Source organism: Haliotis asinina, chromosome 5 (genome assembly GCF_037392515.1).
Source record: "Haliotis asinina isolate JCU_RB_2024 chromosome 5, JCU_Hal_asi_v2, whole genome shotgun sequence".
Taxonomy (NCBI): Eukaryota; Metazoa; Mollusca; class Gastropoda; order Lepetellida; family Haliotidae; genus Haliotis; species Haliotis asinina.
In genome coordinates, this window is record NC_090284.1 from 64,005,551 (window position 1) to 64,027,711 (window position 22,161).

General features: G+C 38.3%; 2 protein-coding genes across 5 annotated transcripts in view; one reads left to right on the forward strand and one right to left on the reverse strand.

Annotated features, from left to right (window-relative positions):
* LOC137285037 (target of Myb1 membrane trafficking protein-like) overlaps window positions 1–8,865 on the forward strand; it is a 50,030-nt gene extending 41,165 nt beyond the window's left edge. For all 4 annotated transcript variants that reach the window (XM_067817223.1, XM_067817220.1, XM_067817221.1 and 1 more), the window contains one exon: window positions 3,280–8,865. In XM_067817223.1, the coding sequence (XP_067673324.1) occupies window positions 3,280–3,431 (152 nt within the window). In that variant the 3' untranslated portion in view covers window positions 3,432–8,865. The remainder of the gene's footprint in view (window positions 1–3,279) is intronic.
* Window positions 8,866–15,081: 6,216 nt separating this feature from the next.
* Window positions 15,082–20,987, reverse strand: LOC137283960 (neuronal acetylcholine receptor subunit beta-3-like). The gene is made up of 4 exons (XM_067815630.1): window positions 20,748–20,987; window positions 20,049–20,315; window positions 15,733–16,024; window positions 15,082–15,641 (listed from the first exon to the last, which is right to left on the reverse strand). The coding sequence occupies exons 1-4, from the start codon at window positions 20,985–20,987 to the stop codon at window positions 15,082–15,084; spliced, it is 1,359 nt and encodes a 452-aa protein (XP_067671731.1).
* Window positions 20,988–22,161: the final 1,174 nt, after the last annotated feature.

Consider the following 22,161-nt stretch of genomic DNA (forward strand, 5'->3'; position numbering starts at 1 on the left):
CTCATCCTTGGAAGGCAAAAACAGTAGTACATTATTGTTAATAGTGGTATGTGATTAAATACATAAAGGTACATTGTCCCTCAAAGTGATTTTTGTACTGTGACTTTTGTAAGCTTATGTTAATGAATGGGAGGTCATCACCTTAGTGCTCAGAATGTATGGAGGAACTTGAAAGTTAAGATTGTCATAAATGACTGTTTCTTGAAGAAAATGCTGTTGAAGGACACAGTTTAGAGGCTAACGCTAAGATGTTTCGATGGATGTAGCTTTGACTTTGAGGCTAAGATCATTCTAAAGGACGAGACTTTCCTGTTAACTCTCTGGTTACTTTGACGAACAGAACCTTCTAGTTGGTGCTGTGAACATTTTCATGGCAAATTGAAGCAAATGCTAAGATCCTTGAAGCAAGTGCTGAGATTATTTTGAGGGAGAGCACTTTCATGCAAATGCTTGGATGATTTTCATGGATACGCCCTTCACAGGGCTGCCACAGGTCAGCTAAAAGTCTTGAAGTTTCAGCTTTACTCTGAAAGTCAAGAGAAAGCTAGGTAATTTTGATACATTTTATAAAGTTAGGGAATTTGGGGTTAAGTCACAGAAATTTAGAGATATGGTTAAGGAAAAATTAAGACCATAATCAAGTATGGTAGTATGATGGCTGTGATGGTTTTCCTGCAAATTGTGAATGGCCATTTCAGTCAAACTTACCCATATGAGTTTTATTGAGAAAGTACTATATAGATTTATATAATGTGACCTATGTTCTGTAATTCGCTCGTCGTCCATAACAAATTTCATGTTTCGAAAAGTAACAAAGCAAGACAGCTAAAAGGGATTTGCACCTTTTACCTCCAGCCAACAACTATTAGGATTACTTATTCTCTCTTTTACACCTGTCTGTGGTGGTGGAGATATATCTGCTAAATAGCATTTCATGTAGCTGTAAATACAATAATTCATATTTGTAATTTTGTCATTAAAAACTTTCCTCTGTATGTACGAATTGCTCCCAATTTGCCATATGGTGGGAAATTTGATGTGTATGGTGATACAATTCAATTGGTAAATATTCATTTTGCATTTTTAAAACATTTTTTGAGGGTTTGGAAATTCATGTGTGTTAAAGCTATTTTGGTCACTTTGCTCAGTATAATATGTTAACTACTACTCAATTGTGTGTTGTTCAGTATCGGATTAAGTCAATGGCTATCCCAGCCAATGAACAATGAGGACAGTTGTTATGAACATACAACTTAGTGCCTGACAACGACCTTAAAATCCATGTTGAAACATCAGCTATACAGGATAAAGAAGTTGTATAATATCAATAAAAGTTGTCCTTATTCTTCATCTCTTCAACTTTTAAAATGCTAATTAAGGACATCCTCACCAGTATTATAGAATGTTAAATGTAAAAAAATAACTGTTGGAAGTGATCTTTAGTAACCCATGCTTGTCGTAAGAGGCGACTAACAGGATTATATGGCCAGGCTCTCTGACTTGGTATAACGTCATCGTTCTCAAGTGCATAGATTGATGCTCATGCTGTTGATGAATGGATTGTCTGGTCCAGACTTGATTATTATATCCAGTTTGCGCCATATAGCTGGAATATTGCTGAGTGTGGCATTAAACAACACACACTGCCTTGGACAGTGTGCAGTGTATAACTAGACTCACGCACTCACTATAAGTAATGGACGAAAGTGGAAAATTTACAGGTAGTTTTTCTTATGTGTGAATAAGCCAAGATGTTTGCAATGTTTCATGTATTAAACTTATTTTCTCAATGTCTGAAATATATATCTTTTCAATACTGACATACAGTATAACTGTGTTATGTGACATTGTGTCAGAAGTGTCGAGGAAACATCGTGTCATTACAAATATTTACGTTTTGGTTGATGTGATAAATTAACAAAATATATATGTATTCATGACATGTTTGAAAGGAAATATCTTAAAAGGGTGGTTAGGACTGGCTGAAGGGGAGAAAGGAGACAAGATTACACTTATATGGGTTGGTGAAAGTGTATACTTGTCAGGGCAAGTCAGGGAATTTGGTTTGCCATGCCTGTGTTGACCCTGCTGGATGATAGAACTAGGGTATTTTGAAAGACAGGTCCTGGAGGTAAGAGCAGTTGTCACTTTGAGGTCCAGTACTAGAGGTTTTGTGTGATGGGGATCTGAGATGAGTCCTATGGCCTCACATGAAAGGAGACGTCACTGTCTTCATGTCCTGATGTTGTGCTGCCGTCTCTCTATGTCAGACCGTACTGTCTTCACCAAAATGCTTAGTGTTTAGTTGTATTTTTACACAGGTCTGACACCAAAAGACATGTAACTATGTAATTGTTCTTCAGTTTGTAACAGTTTACGTGTAAGCACTCTGTGTCCATATGGTCTTGTCACTGTGCACTACGATTGAAACAAATATGAAAGTTAGCTGCTAAGAATTTAACATGTCTGTTGTTAAAATAAATTGGTTATGTGGATAATGTTTAATTAACAAAAAATGGTCTTTTTTTCTGACATTACATTTGAATCTCGTTCATAAGAACACATGTGAACTATTGTCCAGAAGTGTAAACCCTGGAAGTAAGGCATCATAGTTCACAGTTCCATAAATTTTTCGATTTAAGTTATAAGGAGTTCTTACTCGTTTTTCATGAATTTAGTCAACTTTTACTTCTTACAGAATGTATTTTAAAAGCTAAGGCATGTTGTTATTGTAAATCTATGTTCTATTCTTGCTATCTTTGTAAGATGTTTTTGGTTTTGTTAACTATTTTGTCAGTTAATTCCAAGTGTATATTCATGATTTGTTCCTGTTTTAGTGTGGTGTTAAGTTTAAGCCTTGTGACAAATGTTTTTGTGTAAATCTGAGAGAAATGAAGCAAATCTTTCACCATTGCGTAAAAGAGAATTCATTACTGGAATTTGTTCTGGGTCAATCTCTATCATTGTCAGAGTTGGAAATGTTTAGAAAGTCTGTTAAAATTCTGACTTCCAGAAAACATTGTAATGTTATTCATGGTGATACAACTTAGTAAAAAGCATTTTACAAGACTAGCAAGAGTAATGATCGTTTTTATTGTTAAATGATTTAATAATAATAATAATAATGAGCTACTGATAAAGATAATTATGTTTGTGTTCAGATATGATGTATTAGCCACTGAGTTCACATAGTTGTCTATCATATGTGTTATTAGTTACAGATGTGAGTAAGTTATTGTATGTTTCTGAAGGAATGACCATGTTGAATGTTCATTTCAGACTTTGACAAGTTCCTTGCGGACCGAGCCTCTGCAGCGACGGAAGTGCCGAGTATCTCAGCAGCTACTGGTCAGCAACAATCCCGCGCTGCTCCCAGGAGTAATCGACAATTGCAGAAAGAAGAGGAGGACAACCCATTGTTTGCTTTATGAAATCACAGCTTTGTCCGGCACTGTTAACATGTACCTTGGTCGGTCACTACACTGAATCAGACACAAATGTTTAGGTCATTTAAGAAACTAACTGCTAGATGTCTAACCTCTTTGGATGATGTGAATCTCCTGTATTGTTGGTCTCTAAGGTAGCTCAACAGCTAATGTGTCCACTTGCCATGCACTTAAGACCATGTTCTATTCTGTGTAAGTCATTTTGCAGTACCTACTTTTTGACAGTACTATTCAGCCAGTTAGCTAAGAGTGGTATCAAATCTGCCTCAGATCATGCTTTGATAGGTCCAAAAATGTTTTCTTCTAAAATACATTTATCTTATTTCGAGGAATTGGCAATGAAGGAGTAAGGCTCGTGGTCTAGGTGTTGCACTTGAACAAAGAAAGTTAGTGTATGTAGCTTGTAGATTTGTAAATTGTGAAATTTATTGTGACATACTGAGTATGTCAAACACACAGACATTAGACAGTCTAGTGGATAATGAGCACATCTGTTGGAAGAATGTTTACGTTGTGTTGTGATTGTTGATGGGAGGTGTTCGCATTGTTACGTGTTGACATCAACATGGCGATAGAATCGTAATACTGCATACAGAATATTTTTATGCCAGAATCTGAACTAACTATAGCTGAGATGAAGAGCCGAATTACAGTGGAAGCTGTCAAAAGAGGCATCTGTCCAGTCTTGTAAGCTGTCAACACCAGCATAAAATCTCAGTCCCATTTGTGGCTTTTACATTTATCACCAGCTCTCCAATCTGGCACGTCTAAAATGGATTATGTCTTTGGTCCCAGTGAGTGCCGGTTTAGACAGCTTCCACTGTACTACATCAGAATGTATCTGATTTTAAAGATTGTGTAAATGTTTGTGTTAAGTATGATATTGATGAGTTCAGATACTACACAGTTTTTGCATGTAAATATTGAAATCTGCATTCTTGAAATACCTGCGATTTCTTGTATGGTATGTATTATCATTACTGTTCAGCTTGTCCCAGAATTAAATAATTAAGTTGTAATTTTTATCTGATCACAATGAAGTGATTATGGTATTTCACACATTAATGTCAAGACACCTTGTCACAAGTGCTGCAGTTTCTTTGGATTCAGATTTGACAGCTGAAAAAGCCACGCTATTCAACCATTGATATTTATGTTTGGGGGAGTATGGTAAAATTACAATATCTTCTCATTTTGCCTCTTTGTATGGCTTAACAAAAATAAACAAAATGTCCGATACATGACACGTTGAGATATGTTACATTTATGTTCCAGTTTTGCTGGTAAGATCAGTCTGGCAACTAAGACTTGTGTTGAAGAAATCAGACTTGATGGCATGATGTCCATTCTGTTGCTGTGGATTATTCATGCACATTCATTGCGAAAATTGGGGTGGTGGGGTAGCCTTGTTAATAAAGTGCTTGCTCGTCATGCTGAAGGCCTGAGTTCAATTCCCCTGTGTGGGTAGAATGTGTGAAACCCATGTCTGGTGTCCCCAACTTGGATGTTGCTAGAATATTGCTAAGAACGGCATAAAACCAAACTCACTCACTCACTACTGAGAGAACCAATGCCTCTGGTTTTGATTCGTTTCATTGTTCATGTAAAATCGTAACCCTTTTCTATTTTTTTGAGACTAATATGAGGTATTGCTGGATATAGGGTTACATTGAAAAGCAGATGTTGACTATTTAAGGAGAACACAACATTTTATACACCACCGGCAAAGAATGAATTCAGATGATACAGAATGATTTTAACAGTGCCACCAATATTCATTAATATTTATCATTCAGCTTCAGATTTAATAGCAGACCTGCCTCACAACTTTACTGATTATTGTGACAGCAGACAGTGTTCAACAGACTAGCTGAAAGTTTGCTTTTGTCGATCTACTGTCAAATACCCTGGGGGTTGAAATTGGTTAATGCATGATTGAACTAAATTCTGTTTTAATGTGATGACCCTGCAATGAGAGGACCTATCATTCACATACTTTTTAATGCAGTATGACTCACACACACTACTTTTGTCATAGCCTTTGCAGACTAGTTTAGGTGCATGTTATGACATGGTGAACAGGTGACTATGTGGTACAGACAGCCACTTTTTCAATGAGTTATGTCCCATTGCCTTGTCAGGATTTTGTGGTTGATTCCAGTAATTCTGAGCCTTCTTCTGTTGTTGGTATGCCAGCATGAGTATGCATATTTTAGAACCATGTGTACTCTATTAAAGATCCACTGTGTTTTTGCAAGGTATCAGACAGATGACATACAAATTACCACTTTAGAAAGGTATTCAGCCATTGATACCTGTGAAACAATATGACTATCTTGAAGACCTTTTGAACATCTGTATATACATCCCTAAGCCACCAAAATGCTGGAACTGTTATCTTGCGAAATAGTTCTTTGGTAGATTTTCCACAAATTGAAGTTGGAAGTATTTTTATGAACTATTGTAGTTGGACAGGAAATACTCATTATGTTTTCAAGGTAGCCAATGATCTACAAGAGTTCATAAAAATGATTTTGAAATATTTGCTTTGTTTATGTAACAACAGGACAAAATATGTTGACACATTGAAATACTGAAACATGGAAAATATTTTGGTTTTTGTTTCATTAAACTTTTGTTTCATTTTGGTTTTGTTGCAACATATGCGACTGTCCTGGTGCTTTGGGGGAGGGGGGTTGGGATGGGGTATATTCTTTTGATTATTTTGATAGATCAAGTAACATGAGCAGAAAATATTTTGAAATTTTTCTTGAATCATTTTGAAAAAGTCTATTTTGACTGTCGTTTCTATTAGTATATGTTAAGTATTGGTATATATTAAGATGATTCAGCTCTCTTCAGATTATCTCCCTTTGATTAGTGTTCAGGTTACCATCTGGTGATTTAAAGTGACTTACCCCAAGGTAGTCAGCCTATATTACCTGAATCAGATTCACTTAGGGTTTAAGGGAAAAACAGCATTGCAAATAATGATTGGTTCACCACATAAAATGTATGGACACCTGGTATTTAATAATATGGTAAAGGTTGTTCCTACCATTAGTACCTGCCACTCAAACGTTTTGTAGTAATTCAAGTTTATACCTTTAAATATATTTGTTTTAAATTTTGTTGGGGGGAGGGTGTGGGTGAATACAGGTTTTAACTTGACTTGGCCATGCTTTCACATATTTGTACGCCTGCCCTCATCACTTGGAGCTGCAAAGCATGAAACCAACTTTGCTATTCAGGCATGCGTAATATACAATGTTAAATACAACTTGGCTGGTCATATATACAAGCTGTACCTTATCTTGCTCAAGGTAACAATTTTGTATTGTAGGAATCAATTGACAGTGTATTACTTAAAGTATTTTGTTGTGTTATTGTGTTAAGTGTGTAGTTGTAGTTATTATTTTAACTATCTAGAATTAAGTATTTCACCTTTTTATTCATACAACATTTGTTATATATAATGTATTTTTGAGTAGTTTCCTGCATGTGGAATTATTTATGAACATGTTTGTTAAAGACTTGATCTCACTTGCTAGGAAACTTCTAATGTCGTAACTGCTTGCTGATGCAGGGCTGGCTGTAGCCTGCAACATATTATTAAATACATTTCGTCACTTCTTCTATGAAAAAATGTGGAACGGTGGGGTAGCTTATTGGTTGAGTTGGTTGTTGGTCACGTTGAAGGCCCGGGTTTACGGTCCCACATGGGTACACTGTGTGAAGCCCATTTCTAATGTACCCCAATATGATATTGTTGGAATACAGCTAGAGACAAAACTGACTCACTTGAAACACTGCCTCAAATAGGATATTTATCCTCAAGTACCTTGGGAGGAAGAAAATCACTTAATGTGTTCCTTACTTGAATACAGAAGAAAGACTGGCTAGAATCATGGATATTTTATAGATACCTTTTAGAAATTGTGTGCTCTGTCAAAGTTGCCAAACAAAATCACCCAAAGTATTCTTGGTCCTCAATTCTACTCAGTATACTTACTGGTTCCAAATATCCATGACTGATGTGAATCGTGTGATGGTTACTGTGTGTCTTAAATATACAAAGCAAAAGAAAACAGGAAAGTGTAGAATTCCACAATTTCAAAATTTTCACATATATGAGGATGATTACAAATTGATTGATTTACTATGGCGAGGCATTCCATAGACAACAGGATGGTTTGGTTGTCAACTTGAGAAGAGATACTGATCAGCTTCTAAAATGCCACTCAAAAAGATCAGCAGAGAAGAGATGTCCTACTTTTAGAAAATGGTATTGCTGGTTACATTTGTCTTACAGTAAGATACTGTAACTAGCGTTACCACATAGGTTTCACAGGTATGACGTGGTACATCCATATGACATGGTATGACTGAAATAACTGGTCAAACCAGGTATAAACCAAACCCACTTACTTACAGCTCATAGTAATCAGTATATACCAGTCATCTTGTATTCCCTTTTTAGATTGTACTTGTATTGTAGGAATATTGGGAACAGATTTACATCACTGTACTTACTCTTTGCTGAGTTACCACCTGACATTACCTCCTTCATGCTCTCATGCATACACATACACAAAACAACAACACACCTATGTAAGACAGAAACACAGACAGATGGACAGACAGAGGCTTTCAGCTGACCATCCTTCTTTGGCCACAGATCATGGTCATCACAGTTACACTCTGATGTGTATCCATGATATTTGGTAGTTGACGCTTCTGCAATTCATTGGTAAATTTGAAAAGAACATAAGCCTTTGTTCATCTACTTTGAATTTCTTTTAGATTAATTATATTACGGTTCTTATTTCAAGATTCAACATTGTGTCATTTTGGGTCAAATGTATTTCGAATGACCATATATTTAGTTTTCAGCTTAGCATGAGCACTGGCCATTTAGCATGAGCACTGGGGCTTCTGATTCAGACGAGTCAGTGTATTTCCTAAGTAAGTTAAAGTTTGCATACCATTGCCTCAGATTTGTTTGGATAACTTGCTATCCCATAAACCTCCAGAGGTACTTTATCATTGATATTATCCTGACTGTTCCGCCAGTTTATCCATATTTGCCTATGCTACTACTCACCATGGGAAATATGTTTTATGCATGTATATTTCAGCGCATGTATAACTTTGGTGGTATGTGTACAGTTACCATGGAAACAGCTGCCATGTTGTGTACAGTTCTCCTTTGTTTTGATGCTTTCTTCTGACGATGCATACCAAGTATTGTTTATATTGGAAAAGAATCGCTTCTATGATTTTCAAGTCAGTTGTGTATATTTAAGCAGGATTTGTTTGCAAATGTATACATATTTCATGTAAATTGCACTGAAATTGTATGGTAAAATATTGACAAATGACAATTTGTAAAATAAAGCATAAACCTGTGAATAAGAAATGTTTTTTCATGTGTCTGAGAACAGTTACCATGATACAGTCATCCCTCGCCATAACGCGGGTCTTGGGGTCCATGGATGATCCCCCGCGTTATTAGACATCCGCGTTATAGTACCTATTACATAATGTGGAACAAACCGAGTTAGATCGTATATTCCAAGGACATAACATTACTGCTGTTTCGTGAATTGGGTCCAGTAAAAATATATCGTATCGTTGAGGGTGAAAATAAACAAACTTTGAAAATGAAAATATACGGGAAACTTTACAATAAAAAATCACTAGACATGACAACTTAATTGTTGTACCAGTTATGCTACCTGTTATCAAAGACGTATATTCACGTGAATATACGTCCTTGTTGTTATTCAATTAAGCCGGAAATAGCGATCAGCTGTGCACAGATGTTTTGGTTCAACCTACCGGTGATTCAGGTAAAAACGACCCAATAATATTACATCAAAGACCTTGTATTCCATTATCAGAATATTTTACATATTAAGCTGTAATTGTAACAGATTATTTTACATTGTATGTATTGCTAGTATATAACGCGAAATTTCTGCAAATATATTTAACATGACCGTTACCTGTCTCGATACAATTTACGTAGGAGACAGTTTGACAAGTCACCGCTGACTTCCCGCGATACTTGCAACTTTGATTGTAAAAAAACAAAATTTTGCCCATTTAATTGTTGAAACTGACTTCAATTAGTCAATAACGCGGGTCCCGGAGTCCATGGATTACGAGACTGTAATCTGTTGGTGACTGCAAAGAATAATGTGAAATTGGTACTATCGGGGTAGGCGCGAAAAACGGACCCTCACGAATGAGGTAAGCGGAAGTTGTGTGCGTATGGAATGAGTTAATGTTCTCACGGTGTTTCCGTAGTTTCTGTCAACAGTTTTTATAAATAAAACTGGGATTGAATTTAATCAAATAAAATATGGTTTCTGACTCCATACATCCTGGGATGACTGTGTCTTACCGCGCTATAGCGCGGTGTGTTGCATCAGAGGAAACCTTGTAAGTACTCGTCGTAACTCGACTGATAGCATGTCTTGTCTTTCGTAAGTTACTGCTACGATGTTGGTACGATTATTATTGAGAAAACCCGGCATGTTTTAAGCATGTGAAACACAATGGATATGTACGATAAACACTGTTAGTTGCCATCCGCACTGAATTTCACTAGTTTACGTAAGTTATAAGAGCGCAGCAGCGGATTTGTTGATGGAACTAATTTCGATTTCGTGAAGGGGTGTGATCGCAGTACGACCTTTTTTATGAGAGCCACGGATTACCCCGCTGTTTAACCGAATCCGCAGTATCGCGAAGCGCGTTATTGCGAGGGATGACTGTATCTAATTCAGTAAACATGCAATTGGTGTGTCCGGGTCATGGGGTAGCCTAGTGGTTAAAGTATTGACTTGTAATGTGGAACTCCTAGGTTTGATTCCACACATGGGTACAATGTGTGAAGCCCATTTCTGGGGTCCCTTACGGGAATATTGCTAAAAGAGCATAAAACCTTACTCACTCACTCACTCATTTGGGTGTCACATGGTCCTGTGCAGAGGTTTCAAATCGGGTGAAAATACACAGTATTGTGGTGGAAAAAGTAACTTACATTATATATTTGATTACACTCCTGCAGTAAAGTACCAGCTTTACTACTTTCGATTGAATCCCATGCAGGATTGCAATTGTGAACATGAACTTACACTCTCAGAGTCAGACACCAAATCACCAGCACACGAAGTCAGAGAGTCTAACTGGACACTGGGGTCTCCATGTTCGAAAGTACTAGAATTGTACTTGAGTGAAAATGTTATCCCTGTAACCAGTATAATTTAGTTACATTTGACCACTTTCTAGAAGGCATGGTGGAAGTAGTTAAGTAGGGTCATAGTGAATCAAACAGGGTCATACTGAATCAAGTAGCTTTATTGTCTGTTTGCTTCACGGTACATCGTTTCACAGTCCAAAGAGGTACTTGTGACTGCTAACTGCTGCTGGGCTTGTATACTTCCTAGGCAGCTGGGAATGAAAGGTGGGTGCAGATTGTCTATTGACTGGGGTCTTTCAAATGCCTTTCTTGTCTGAAGGGAGTTTAGGGGATTGTAAATGGATTTATGATTCCTGTTGATTCATTATTCCTCGTTTACACAAAATGGTAAATTTCACTGTAAGCGACATGAGTTGTAACTATACACATGGAATGAATATTGCAAGACATATTTCATAGTAACAATTTGTTACCATTAATCACATCAAAAGAACCTATCCAGCCTTAATCTGGATTAACTGACTCTCAAATAATAATTTCGTGGCTAATCTAAACACAAAATGAACAAGCAATAAGAATGCAAATATGAATGATATTTTACTCGTTTTATAGTGCTGAAACATTTTTCCTTTTGTGCAATATTGTGCCCAACATCAAAGGCCGTGAATGTGTACGTGAGCGCATCAGGCAAGTACAATCTTAAATGTGGTGCCAATCAAATAAGACAGACAAGTAATGTATATGTATCTCTGTGATTCCCATGCACAAAATGTTTTAGACATGTAAGTACGTTTACACATGTGTAAATATACATGCGCGTGTGATAGTAAATAAACATACGCGTGTGATAGTAAATATACATGCGCGTGTGATAGTAAATATACATGCGCGTGTGATAGTAAATAAACATACGCGTGTGATAGTAAATAAACATACGCGTGTGATAGTAAATATACATGCGCGTGTGATAGTAAATATACATGCGCGTGTGATAGTAAATAAACATACGCGTGTGATAGTAAATATACATGCGCGTGTGATAGTAAATATACTTTGCGTTCACACTGAATTTATGTTTAGGGAGCAAATCTGAAAGTAAGTAATTAGTTTATTTAATTGTCTCATTTCCCCCTGAACTTCAACAGGGAAAGATGTTCTCTTATAAGAAGACAGACATAGTATCAGATATGTACTACTCTTGCAATAGGTCTTTCACAAGACAGAGCTCTCTGGAAGAAAAAAACAGTCCTCTTGACAACTGTTTCATCATACTTTTATTTCACTCAAACAATTTGCATATGCTTATGTTTTGCTATGCGTACACGTGGTGCAATTTACTCACAGTGCAAATCTGCACATATGTAAGCATACTTTGCACCCGGTCCTGACCACATAAGTGAGTAAATGCGTTCTCATGACATATTACACACGTGTGCATAATTTTCTCACATGTCCATTTATACATAAGTTTGCAAATGGGGATCAGTTTCCTGATTATATGCGTAATGTTGACGGAGCATAATCAGAATCAAAATTTTCAAAACAAAATGCGTTGCTGGATGGATTGGAACCTGTTCATTCAGCAAGGATCCATTCATCAGAATATTGGAACGCAACAACTGTTTATTTTCAGCTTTTGATACGGCCCTCCTCCGTTGTGAAAACCAAAGCACTGATAGCTGATATTAGTGATAGTTGATAGCATTTAATTGAGTAAGTGGACAAACGGGTACATGAACTGCTTCACAAACAGAAGGACTGGAAGTAATTACACAATGGACAGCGATGTTAGTTGGACAACTCGTTTGGTATAGATGGAACTTCAACATCAATTCTGCTGTCCGCAATAGCTATCTTCGATTACTTACACGTCACTGTCAGAGTGCTGGGTATTTGAACCTCAGCCCATTGTGAGCCTCTGAGATGTCTTTTCAGGAATGGCAGAAGCCATATGGACCGTTAATTAGGCTGTATTTGAGAGCACACAAAACAGACATACATGTAACGTGATGCTGTTAACGACACTACGTATTGATATTCCATTTGTGAACGTGTGATGTGTTTCGTGGTAACTACAAACTTATACTTGTGCAGTTTGTATTGTACATTTATGTGAATCTTATCTAAGTTAAGGGGGCGGTGGAGTAGATGTGGTAAAAGGCCATCCAGCCAAAGACCCGGGTTCGATTTGGTCCGTTTGGGGGTCCCCACCGTGATATCACTGGTGTATTCCTCGAAGCGGGGCAAGACTAAACTCGCTCTTATTTTAGGCCCCATTTTGAACCATCTGGCTTGCAACATGAAAAATAATATTGTTCTTTGGGTTATGCTCAATGAAAAACTAGAAAATCTTAAAAGTCTGTGAATAACATTTTTGTCTTGATGCAGTGTGTGAAAAATATCCAACACAAACTCCATGGAAAATAAGTGCACATCGCTAATGGCATTTGTTTCGTTTATTTACATTCACCTTGCTGCCGTAATAAACACAGGACCTGGAGTTTGGAGTTCTGGGGATCTTTACTTGAACCAAAACTCTGAGGCCGCTTGCTTTCAATTTCACCGTTTAGTAATAAGTACCGAACAGGTTTCCCTTTTCAGAGACCATAATTCTGTTCGCAGAATGAATGTGTTCTATAAATGTACGACTGTCGAAGTTGGGAGATATATGGGATTGAATCAATGTTTATACAATAATAATGGATATTTTGAGAATGCATCACCACATGGGTTTCATTCAAAGCAAAGCTGTTCGTTCAGTTATCCCCCTTGTTCGGTGACTGGAGTAAGACATGAACATTTCAGGTTTACAATTTTCAGTCAATAGTGTATGATTTGACTCGGAAAACCCTGACCATACACAGATGCAAGAAAATTATCTGAAATTTCGTCTAGAGTGATTTATCGACCTGCCTGAAAAACGTCAAGATTCATAATGACACCCCATGCACGTGTAGGAGGCTCCCACGTTGTGCACGTGCTTCCCATGCATTGTGTTCGCGTGTTGTGATAATGTGAAATGATGCAACATACACATGATGGATGCCCTACCGTTTTTTGAAGAGTATACATGCAACAACCCACCCCGTATTTTTAATATTATCAAGATCCTTGAAACTACGGAGTTACAATTGGTCTTCAGTATCCCATGTTTGTCGTAAGAGGTAACCAACGGGATCGGTTGGTTAGATTCGCTGACTTGTTTGACACATGTCATGGTATCGTATTATGTGGATCGATGTTCATGCTTTTGATCACTGGGTTGTCTGGCCCAGACTCGATTATTTACAGAGTGCTACCATGTAGCTGGAATATTGCTGAGTGCGGCGTATAACTAAACGCACTCACTCTCTCTTGTCATGTAGTTTAAATATCGTGGCGTGCGGCGTAAAACAAGAAACCGACCAATCATGTTATCAGTATGTTAACAGTGATTAAATGGCAGATATAAATGCGAAAAAAAAATTAAGTGAACGAAAAAAGTGTTGTTTCATGAGAAACGCAAAGTAGACTCGTGTTGCAGTTTTAACAGCTATGGTCGTATGACCTTAATTTGTAGACTCACAATGCCAATATCTTTGGTAACCTCCGACAACTGCAATAACATACATAACCCTCCTCCTCTTTCACGCTATCACACATTGAATGTTACGTGACGACATTGTGTTCGAACCTTATTGGAGTCCTTGCCTGTTGTACTGGAGGAGCTCTCCCATCATTCAGAAACAAAAAACATGGTCCACACTTTCAGTTTCTGCATTATCAATTATAAGACAATGTAGAGGTTCCTTATTTTTCTTAGTTTTCTTTTCATACAGAAAAAAGGAAATTTTTCATTTTTTGCATTTTTTACGTGATTGAATCAGCGCCTTTGTTTGAGGAAATATATGATGGAATATATACAATAGTTACAAGTACCTGTCCAAATTCGTTTGGTAAGAAAAATGGTCTGAATGAAACAAACTATTTCCACACCCTTCGCGCAAGCAAGATATGGTTTCTACACCGTGTTTGGTTCATATACATACACAGTCCCCAACACATTACCGTCTCCTTTGTCTGAAGATCTCTGTCCATTCGAATCGGTTGTCCAAATCCAGATAGAGTTATTGATCCCGAATTCACACTTTCGTTCCAGCCATGTTTCGGTGGAGTACATTAAACAACTTTCCAGTATTCCTACATGAATTTTACAGACGCCTTCAATTGCATTGGTTGTTTTCGTAACGGTCGCACGTTTGACTGCTTGATTGCTAAGTTTGTTTACAGTGCACCTGTACGGTAAGCATACGAGTGCATATTTAGTGTAGGCTATGATATTCATGGGGATAAACATTTAGACATATATATTGAAGTTTTTAATCTCGTGAAACGAAAGCGCCATATAAGGTTTACGACTTTGTACTGAGTGAATATCTCATACTGTTAAATAAGTATGAACAAGAGAGCAATGATACAGCCCACATTGAGGAACATGAAGATCCTCAAACAAAAGGCATCAAGCACAAGAGAAACATCCTTCCACTCCACCCTGGCCTCTGATTTCACCCATTTGCCGTTATGCCCCGAATGCGTCGTCATATCTGATGTAGCTTCCTTCTTTGTTTTGTTCCGAGAACACCATTTCTTGGCAGTGACACATCTTTGCAATATTAAAGGTACTTCATCTGTCCTTCGGTGCAGCCTGAGGACAAGAACTGACATTGCCACAGCAAGTGAGCTGAGAGCGAGGAGGACGGTGAGGTAGACGGTGAAGTAGGGCGTCTGGAGGGATGTCCTGGGCATTTCGTTAGTCATCTGACTGAGGAACACAGTGAAAGCGAGCAGAACTGTCATAGAGAGAGCCGTTTTGTCTCCGTGCTCTATAGGTAGTGCAAACACCAGGGAGCTGAGAAGGGATAACAACGTGATGGGGATTATCAGGTTGTAGATATAACATGAAACTCGGCGGTTTAAGGTGATGGCAATGCGAAGGAAAGGGTATCCTTCCATAACAATTTCCCCAGATATGTCTTTAATAATCCACAATGAATTTCCTCCTGATGAATAAGGATCGATTTTTCAGAGGTAGAAGGCGAAGTTTGTTAGCTCCTGAATACCAGGAGGTGAGTGATATGTTACAGACCTGTGTGTCAAACGGAAAATAGGAAACATCGAAGTCACACGTCGTGCTGAACAGATCACCAGGAGTCCAATTCACTAATCCTGAGTTACGTACGAATACAAGGCCAGATTGTTCCCAAAACAGCGTTCTTTGGGTGACAGTCTGCACTATTAAGTCAGGAAGCCATACACCATCAGTAGACAGAAACAGATTATCTTGTCCACCAAAGTCTGAGCTGTTCCATTTCAGTGAGTCATCCATCCACTGCAAGAGAAAATATGCATTGGTGACCATTGTCTGGTGCATTTCGTTGATTTCAATTAATTGAATCAAATGGAATTGAATATTGATGACTTATTGTCAATCACTTCTTTGACTTTACGGGGAAACACAAATCGACTGTTTATGTTAGATAACTGCTTCACAAGTCTGTGTTGTTCATCAATCATGTTGCAGTTCATCTGTGTAAGAAAGACCAAGAACACAGCGAGCGAAACTAATTCACGATAATTCATCTCGGCAGTCATACGTCTTTCTGCCAAAGCGCACATCAGTGTTATGTCTGACCTCCGCCTGTTCGTCATGCGCAATCTTCATTTAATGATGTAAGATGCTATTCGGAAACAACCAACACTGCTTTCAGCGAGATCCATTTAGGAAAATACGTTATGTAAAACAGGCACATATAGACCCATTACTAACTAATGTGCCTTTACGCTCATACTTTGTGTCGTGGACCAGCTGTTTGTGAAGAACTTGAGAAGTTTATACAATGTGCGAGTGAAAATCAATTTCGGCTTCCATAGAATAGAAAGGGTAGCCAGACATAACGTCCCTGAGATACGGTAGACAGATAGTGGAACAGATAAATCAACATATATACCTCTCGGAAAAAGTTAATTTGTTACAAGGTTGAATGTTTCAGCTAACATCAGCCGTGTGCGCAAACAGTAGGCAGTAAAGCTGTATTTCTTTCGTATAGAGCATGTCTCGACTTCAAGAGTAAAGTCACAAAAAGACATTTGTCGAACCCCTTAATTATGAACATGACCCGAGAAGCAGATCATCTGTTTCGGTTCAAACCCTTTGGTAGTAGTATTGTAAGTTATCACTGTGTCGTGGCATGGCTTTGTCATCCATAAATACGGGTCTTGTAGTAACATCATGATTATCCTAATGGAGGACAGCAATGATCAACGTAGAGGACATTTGAATCAAGCGCTTCATAGATCACACTCAGCACTCGCAACAGTCCTTCAAACTCATAACCGTCAGTCCAATGTAATCTTTGCCAAGTCTTCAGATTCCAGTGTCGCTATGGTAATCACCATTCCAAGCGTGGTTGTTAGTGATGATCGTTCAGTAGAAGATCTTTGATGACCCTTCTAATCTGTACCTGGCCTTCCTTTGGCGATTACGGTTTGTTCAAGATCGTTGGGACATGGTAACCGAAATGGTAACCAGTGGTGCTTCGGAACAGTGAAGATGGAGGCGATCCTTCATATATGAAGGTCTTGGGTAGAATAGGTCTTCAGCAACCCATGCTTGCCATGAAAGACGACTATGCTTGTCGTAAGAGGCCACTAACGCGATCGGGTGGTCAGACTCGCTGACTTGGTTGACACAAGTCATCGGTTCCCAGTTGCGCTGATCGATGCTCATGCGGTTGGTTGTCTGATCCAGTCTCGATTATTTACAGACCACCGCCATATAGCTGGAACATTGCTGCATGCGACGTAAAACTAAACTCACTCACTCACTCACACAGTGCTTGTGACAAGTACTTGTGTCGAGTGAGCCTCTATAGTGCCCTCCCTTCAAGATCTGACGTCACTGCATTGGTTATCCTGACCTAACGGCTAAAACTCTGTAGTGAAAAGTTATTTCCCGACCAACTGCTTTCAAGGGCATACCAGAGTTATGTCATATTCGCATGTAAAAGTTGTTTGTGTGCACTGCTATATGTATTCCTTACACTTTCAGAAGTAATTTGAAAAAAAAGAGAAAATAACAAAAACAGTCTTCAGCAAGTTCACTATTATGCTTCTGTACTAACATAGAAACAAATGACTTCAGTTTGCTGTTGTCGTATTTGAAATTGTGCTAGTGTATTCTGGGATCCCAACACTAAAAATACGTGATTATGTTATTTTGATTTCCATACCGGCCACGTGTTGATAAAGACAATATCTTGCAAGTTGTTTACAGAACAACAGACGCCATTACAACATGTTAATTACATTCAGACGATAAAGACATTGATACGTTCATGAATGCCACCACACAAATAGCAATCCAACAACGTCATAATATGATATTATGGCAAGTGTCACAACCAAAGGCAAAGCACAATGACGAGGTTATAATTTGAGGTTATAATTTGTTCAGTCTTCGTGCGAGAATTAACGAGATGTGATAGTTGAAGTTAGGGACACGGAGTGAGTTAATTTAGTAGGCACGTAGTGGAAGCTGGTAAATACGGAGTCAAATGAGAAAAGGGCACTTTTCTTAAATTTTATTCCACAGTTTTTCCCGAGAATGAGTAACCTCAATATACTCAAATATATTTAAACATACCAACTATGACATTCAGAAGCGTCTTCAAACTTGGCACCATTCGAGTGTCCAAATAAGACACTATCACAGCGTGTCCAAACACAACACTACAAGAGTGTGTCCAAAAATATGACACAACACTAAAGATACACCAAATGTGCAATCTCTAACGTTTTCAACCATACGTCTACAAATTAGACACAAATACATTGCAAAGTCACTAATATAATATAGAGAGCCACCAAAACGTAACTGCTCACTGAAGTAGAACACTGAAGTGAAAACAACCAGCAGAAAAAGTGTCAGTTTCAAATGCGTTCGCGAGAACGTTACTGAGTGTCCGTGAACGGGGGTTGCTTGGGCGAATCATTTTGTCCACACAACATTCACAAATATTCCAGCTATGTGGCGGTAGTCTGTAAATAATTAAATCTGGATCAGAGTGAGTTAGTTAATATTTAACGTCACGAATCTAGAACAGAAAACAGTGATCAACAGCATGAGCATCTGGGATATGACGCAAATGGGATACAATGACACGTGTCAACCAAGTCAGCGAACCTGACCGTCCAATACCGTTGGTCGCCCTGTACGACAAGCATGGGTTACTGATGATCAATTAATTCTAACCCGGATATTCATGTGTCCAGGGCTACATAGCTTACAAATACAAATGTAGACTGTATATTCAATACTAACTGCAAATAGGAAAACAAAGAAATGATTAAGGGTGTGGTCCAGTCCTCGTACTTCACAAAATCGTGTGATTTTTACTTTTAGTTTTTACTTCGAAGAGATGTATCATGACAAGATTTCGAATTAAATTCACTAGGAAACTAAGGAAATCATCGTCAGGCCATTGCTTATAAATTTTAGTCATATACAGAGTATATTTTAAATTTGACAGCAAATATTTGCCTTTTACAAACATTTCTTAGTGACTACAAATAGCGTTGAGAATATGAAACGAAATTTTAATACAATGTCAAATGAAAGATCAATGCTGTTGGGGTGTATGCCAGGAGACTGGTCAGATGATTCAATAAATAAAGCATTTGTATACTACATTCCGGGACGTATTCTCATCTTATCTGTGTGAAGGATTCACAAACTAATTGCGAAGGGGCTCAGGAATGCCAGTCATGAAAAATCGCTCATGTATTTGAGCAATATTTGTAAGCACTGAATTTGGTGAATTGCGTGTTTTGTTCGAAACTTGGCACGTACCCTTGTAGAACAATTGGTAATATATCATTCAAAGAAACCATACATGTAAAAATGTGACATAAACAATTGTTACATTCCCTGATTGACTAACTCTGGAGTGAGAGAGTCAGTGAATTAATGCTTCACGTCACACTGGCACCATTTTTACCATATTCTGAAGAAAACAACATGTATATCAACCAGTAACATATTTAAGCTATACAAAGCTCTCAACGAATGACAGTGAATCACCTGAATATCACATAATATTAACTTGAAACATAAAAGTTGTCATAAAAAGTCAATACTGACCAATACAACATAGAGATGGATTACAGATTACCAGCAGTCAAAGTTACTCTACTGTGTCATGGACCAATCTGACTTATGTTAGATCCGTTTGGGACATATAATTCGAAGCAACGATAACAATGGTGAAAAAAGTTGCACCACAACTAATATTACACAAAAAGAAGAATCTCAGACATAGTGAATCAGTTGCAAGAGACACGTCTTTCCAGGTTGCCACTGGATTACACTTCTTCTCATTTTTGTCATCAACCTCTGTGTCGTGTACGTCAGGTTCTATTGCACTCATTGGTGGTTTGCGCAGTGCAAATTTCCATAATGTAACCAACTTCTGCAATACGGCAGGCACATCTCCCTTCCTCAGATGGATCCTGAGGATGAGAACTGACATGGCCACAGCAAGGGAACTGAGAGTGAGGAGCAGGGTCATGTAGATGGTGAGGTAGGACGTTTGTAGGGATGTCCGGGGCATATTGCTGCTCTTCTGAGTCAGAAACACACTGAATGAAAGGAGAACCGTCATGGATAGAGACACTTTATCCCCATATTGTACAGGCAGAGCAAAGACCACTGAGCTGAGAAGGGAGAGAAGCATGACAGGAACGATGAGATTGAGGACATAATATGACGCCCGACGCTGAAGTATTGTGCTTATGATGAGCTGAGGAAATGTCGTATCAGCGGTAGTGGATGTCAATGCTTTAATATTCCAAAGTCCATTCACATTTGTTATTAAATCATTGCTTTTGTCAATTGAAGCTATGAAACGAACAGATGTATTTCTGGTCACCCATGTGGATAGATTCAGATGGCAGACCTGAGTATCAAAGGGAAAATGTGAAACGTCAAAGTCACAGTAACTTTGATAGAGGTCCCCATGAAACCATTCTACCATTCCAGAATGATGGACACAAACAGGTGATTTCTGATGGTTCATCAGTTCACGCTCGTTGGCTGTATTGAGGAGCGTAATGTCGGGGATCCATATGTCTTCACTTGACATGCAAATCGTGTCCATCCCTCCATAATCCGAAATGTTCCACTTCAGTGACTCATCCAGCCAGTAAAAGGTAAACCACCCATTTGTAGTCATAGACTGCTGCCACTCATTGAGCTCAGTAATGTGTGATAACATGAACTGTACTCGTAAGTCCATCCTGGTCTCACTAGGGAACACTTGCTGCTCATAGTCGTCTTGCAAAAAATGAAGTAGTCGCTTCTGTTCTTTAATGCTGGTCCCTTGACTTAAACAAATCAGTGTGGTAAAGCAGATGAGATTTTTCAAGATCATTGTTTCTGTCTCCACGTATGTACGTCTGAATCTCTGAATACAGGACTTGGGGAGGTCCGAAAGGATGGGGCTTTGAATACCTTCTAATTAAGGTGCTTTCGTATCTTTGTGGCCAATGACGTCAGTCACAAGCATTGGCATCGGCCGCTAATAATGATTTATCCTATAATTCTGTTTTGTGAGTGGTTTCATACATACTGGTAGAGTAGGCAGTGATTAAAGATAATGTCGGAACATTATAGCTCTGTAGACCAGTATCTCTTCACATTTCTGGCTATATATTTACGGAAGGCTTGAAACAGGCGGACATCTAATTGGATGAGTTTAGATAAAGTTAAAAGCACTGGTTTTGGATATCAATCATTAACCCTTTGAACTGTCTTCTAACTGACTTCCTGTGGGTCCTTTAATTGACTAGGTGATAAACGTATTTGTGTGAGGGTGTTGACATTGAGGAACATATCTGCACACAAATTAAGACCACCATAGAAGTGTTTCATCACTTTGCGTTAGTGACTGATGCTGCCATAGTAACGAATGATAGATTAAATGACACATTGATGTGGATGATTTGCTAACCCTCCTTCGGGACCATTAGGACTCATTCTTTGTGTTTTGTTCATGAAATGCAATTTGGGAACGCATTGTGTTTCTTTAGAGATTTAACAAAACGGCATTTAATGAAGGCGTTAATGTAACACCGCAATGTACACAATCATGAAATCTCATGCTACTACCTTCTAGAGTGAGTGGGTGTGTGAGTGACTTCGGTTTTATGTCTCTTACGCAATATTCCAGCTATATCACAGCGGGGGACACCTGAAATGGGCTTCACACTTTGTGGGAAATCGAATCCGGGTGCTCGGCGTGACGAGAGAACGCTTTAACCACTAGGCTACCCCACCTGCCTACTACCTTCTAGACTGTATTCCAAATGTCAGTAGTCCAGAAAATAAAAGAATCTCCTACTTTATTAAAAACGACTTGTTTTTCACTTAAGTTGTTGTTTCGAGGCAGACACCTTAGCCGATATGCGTGA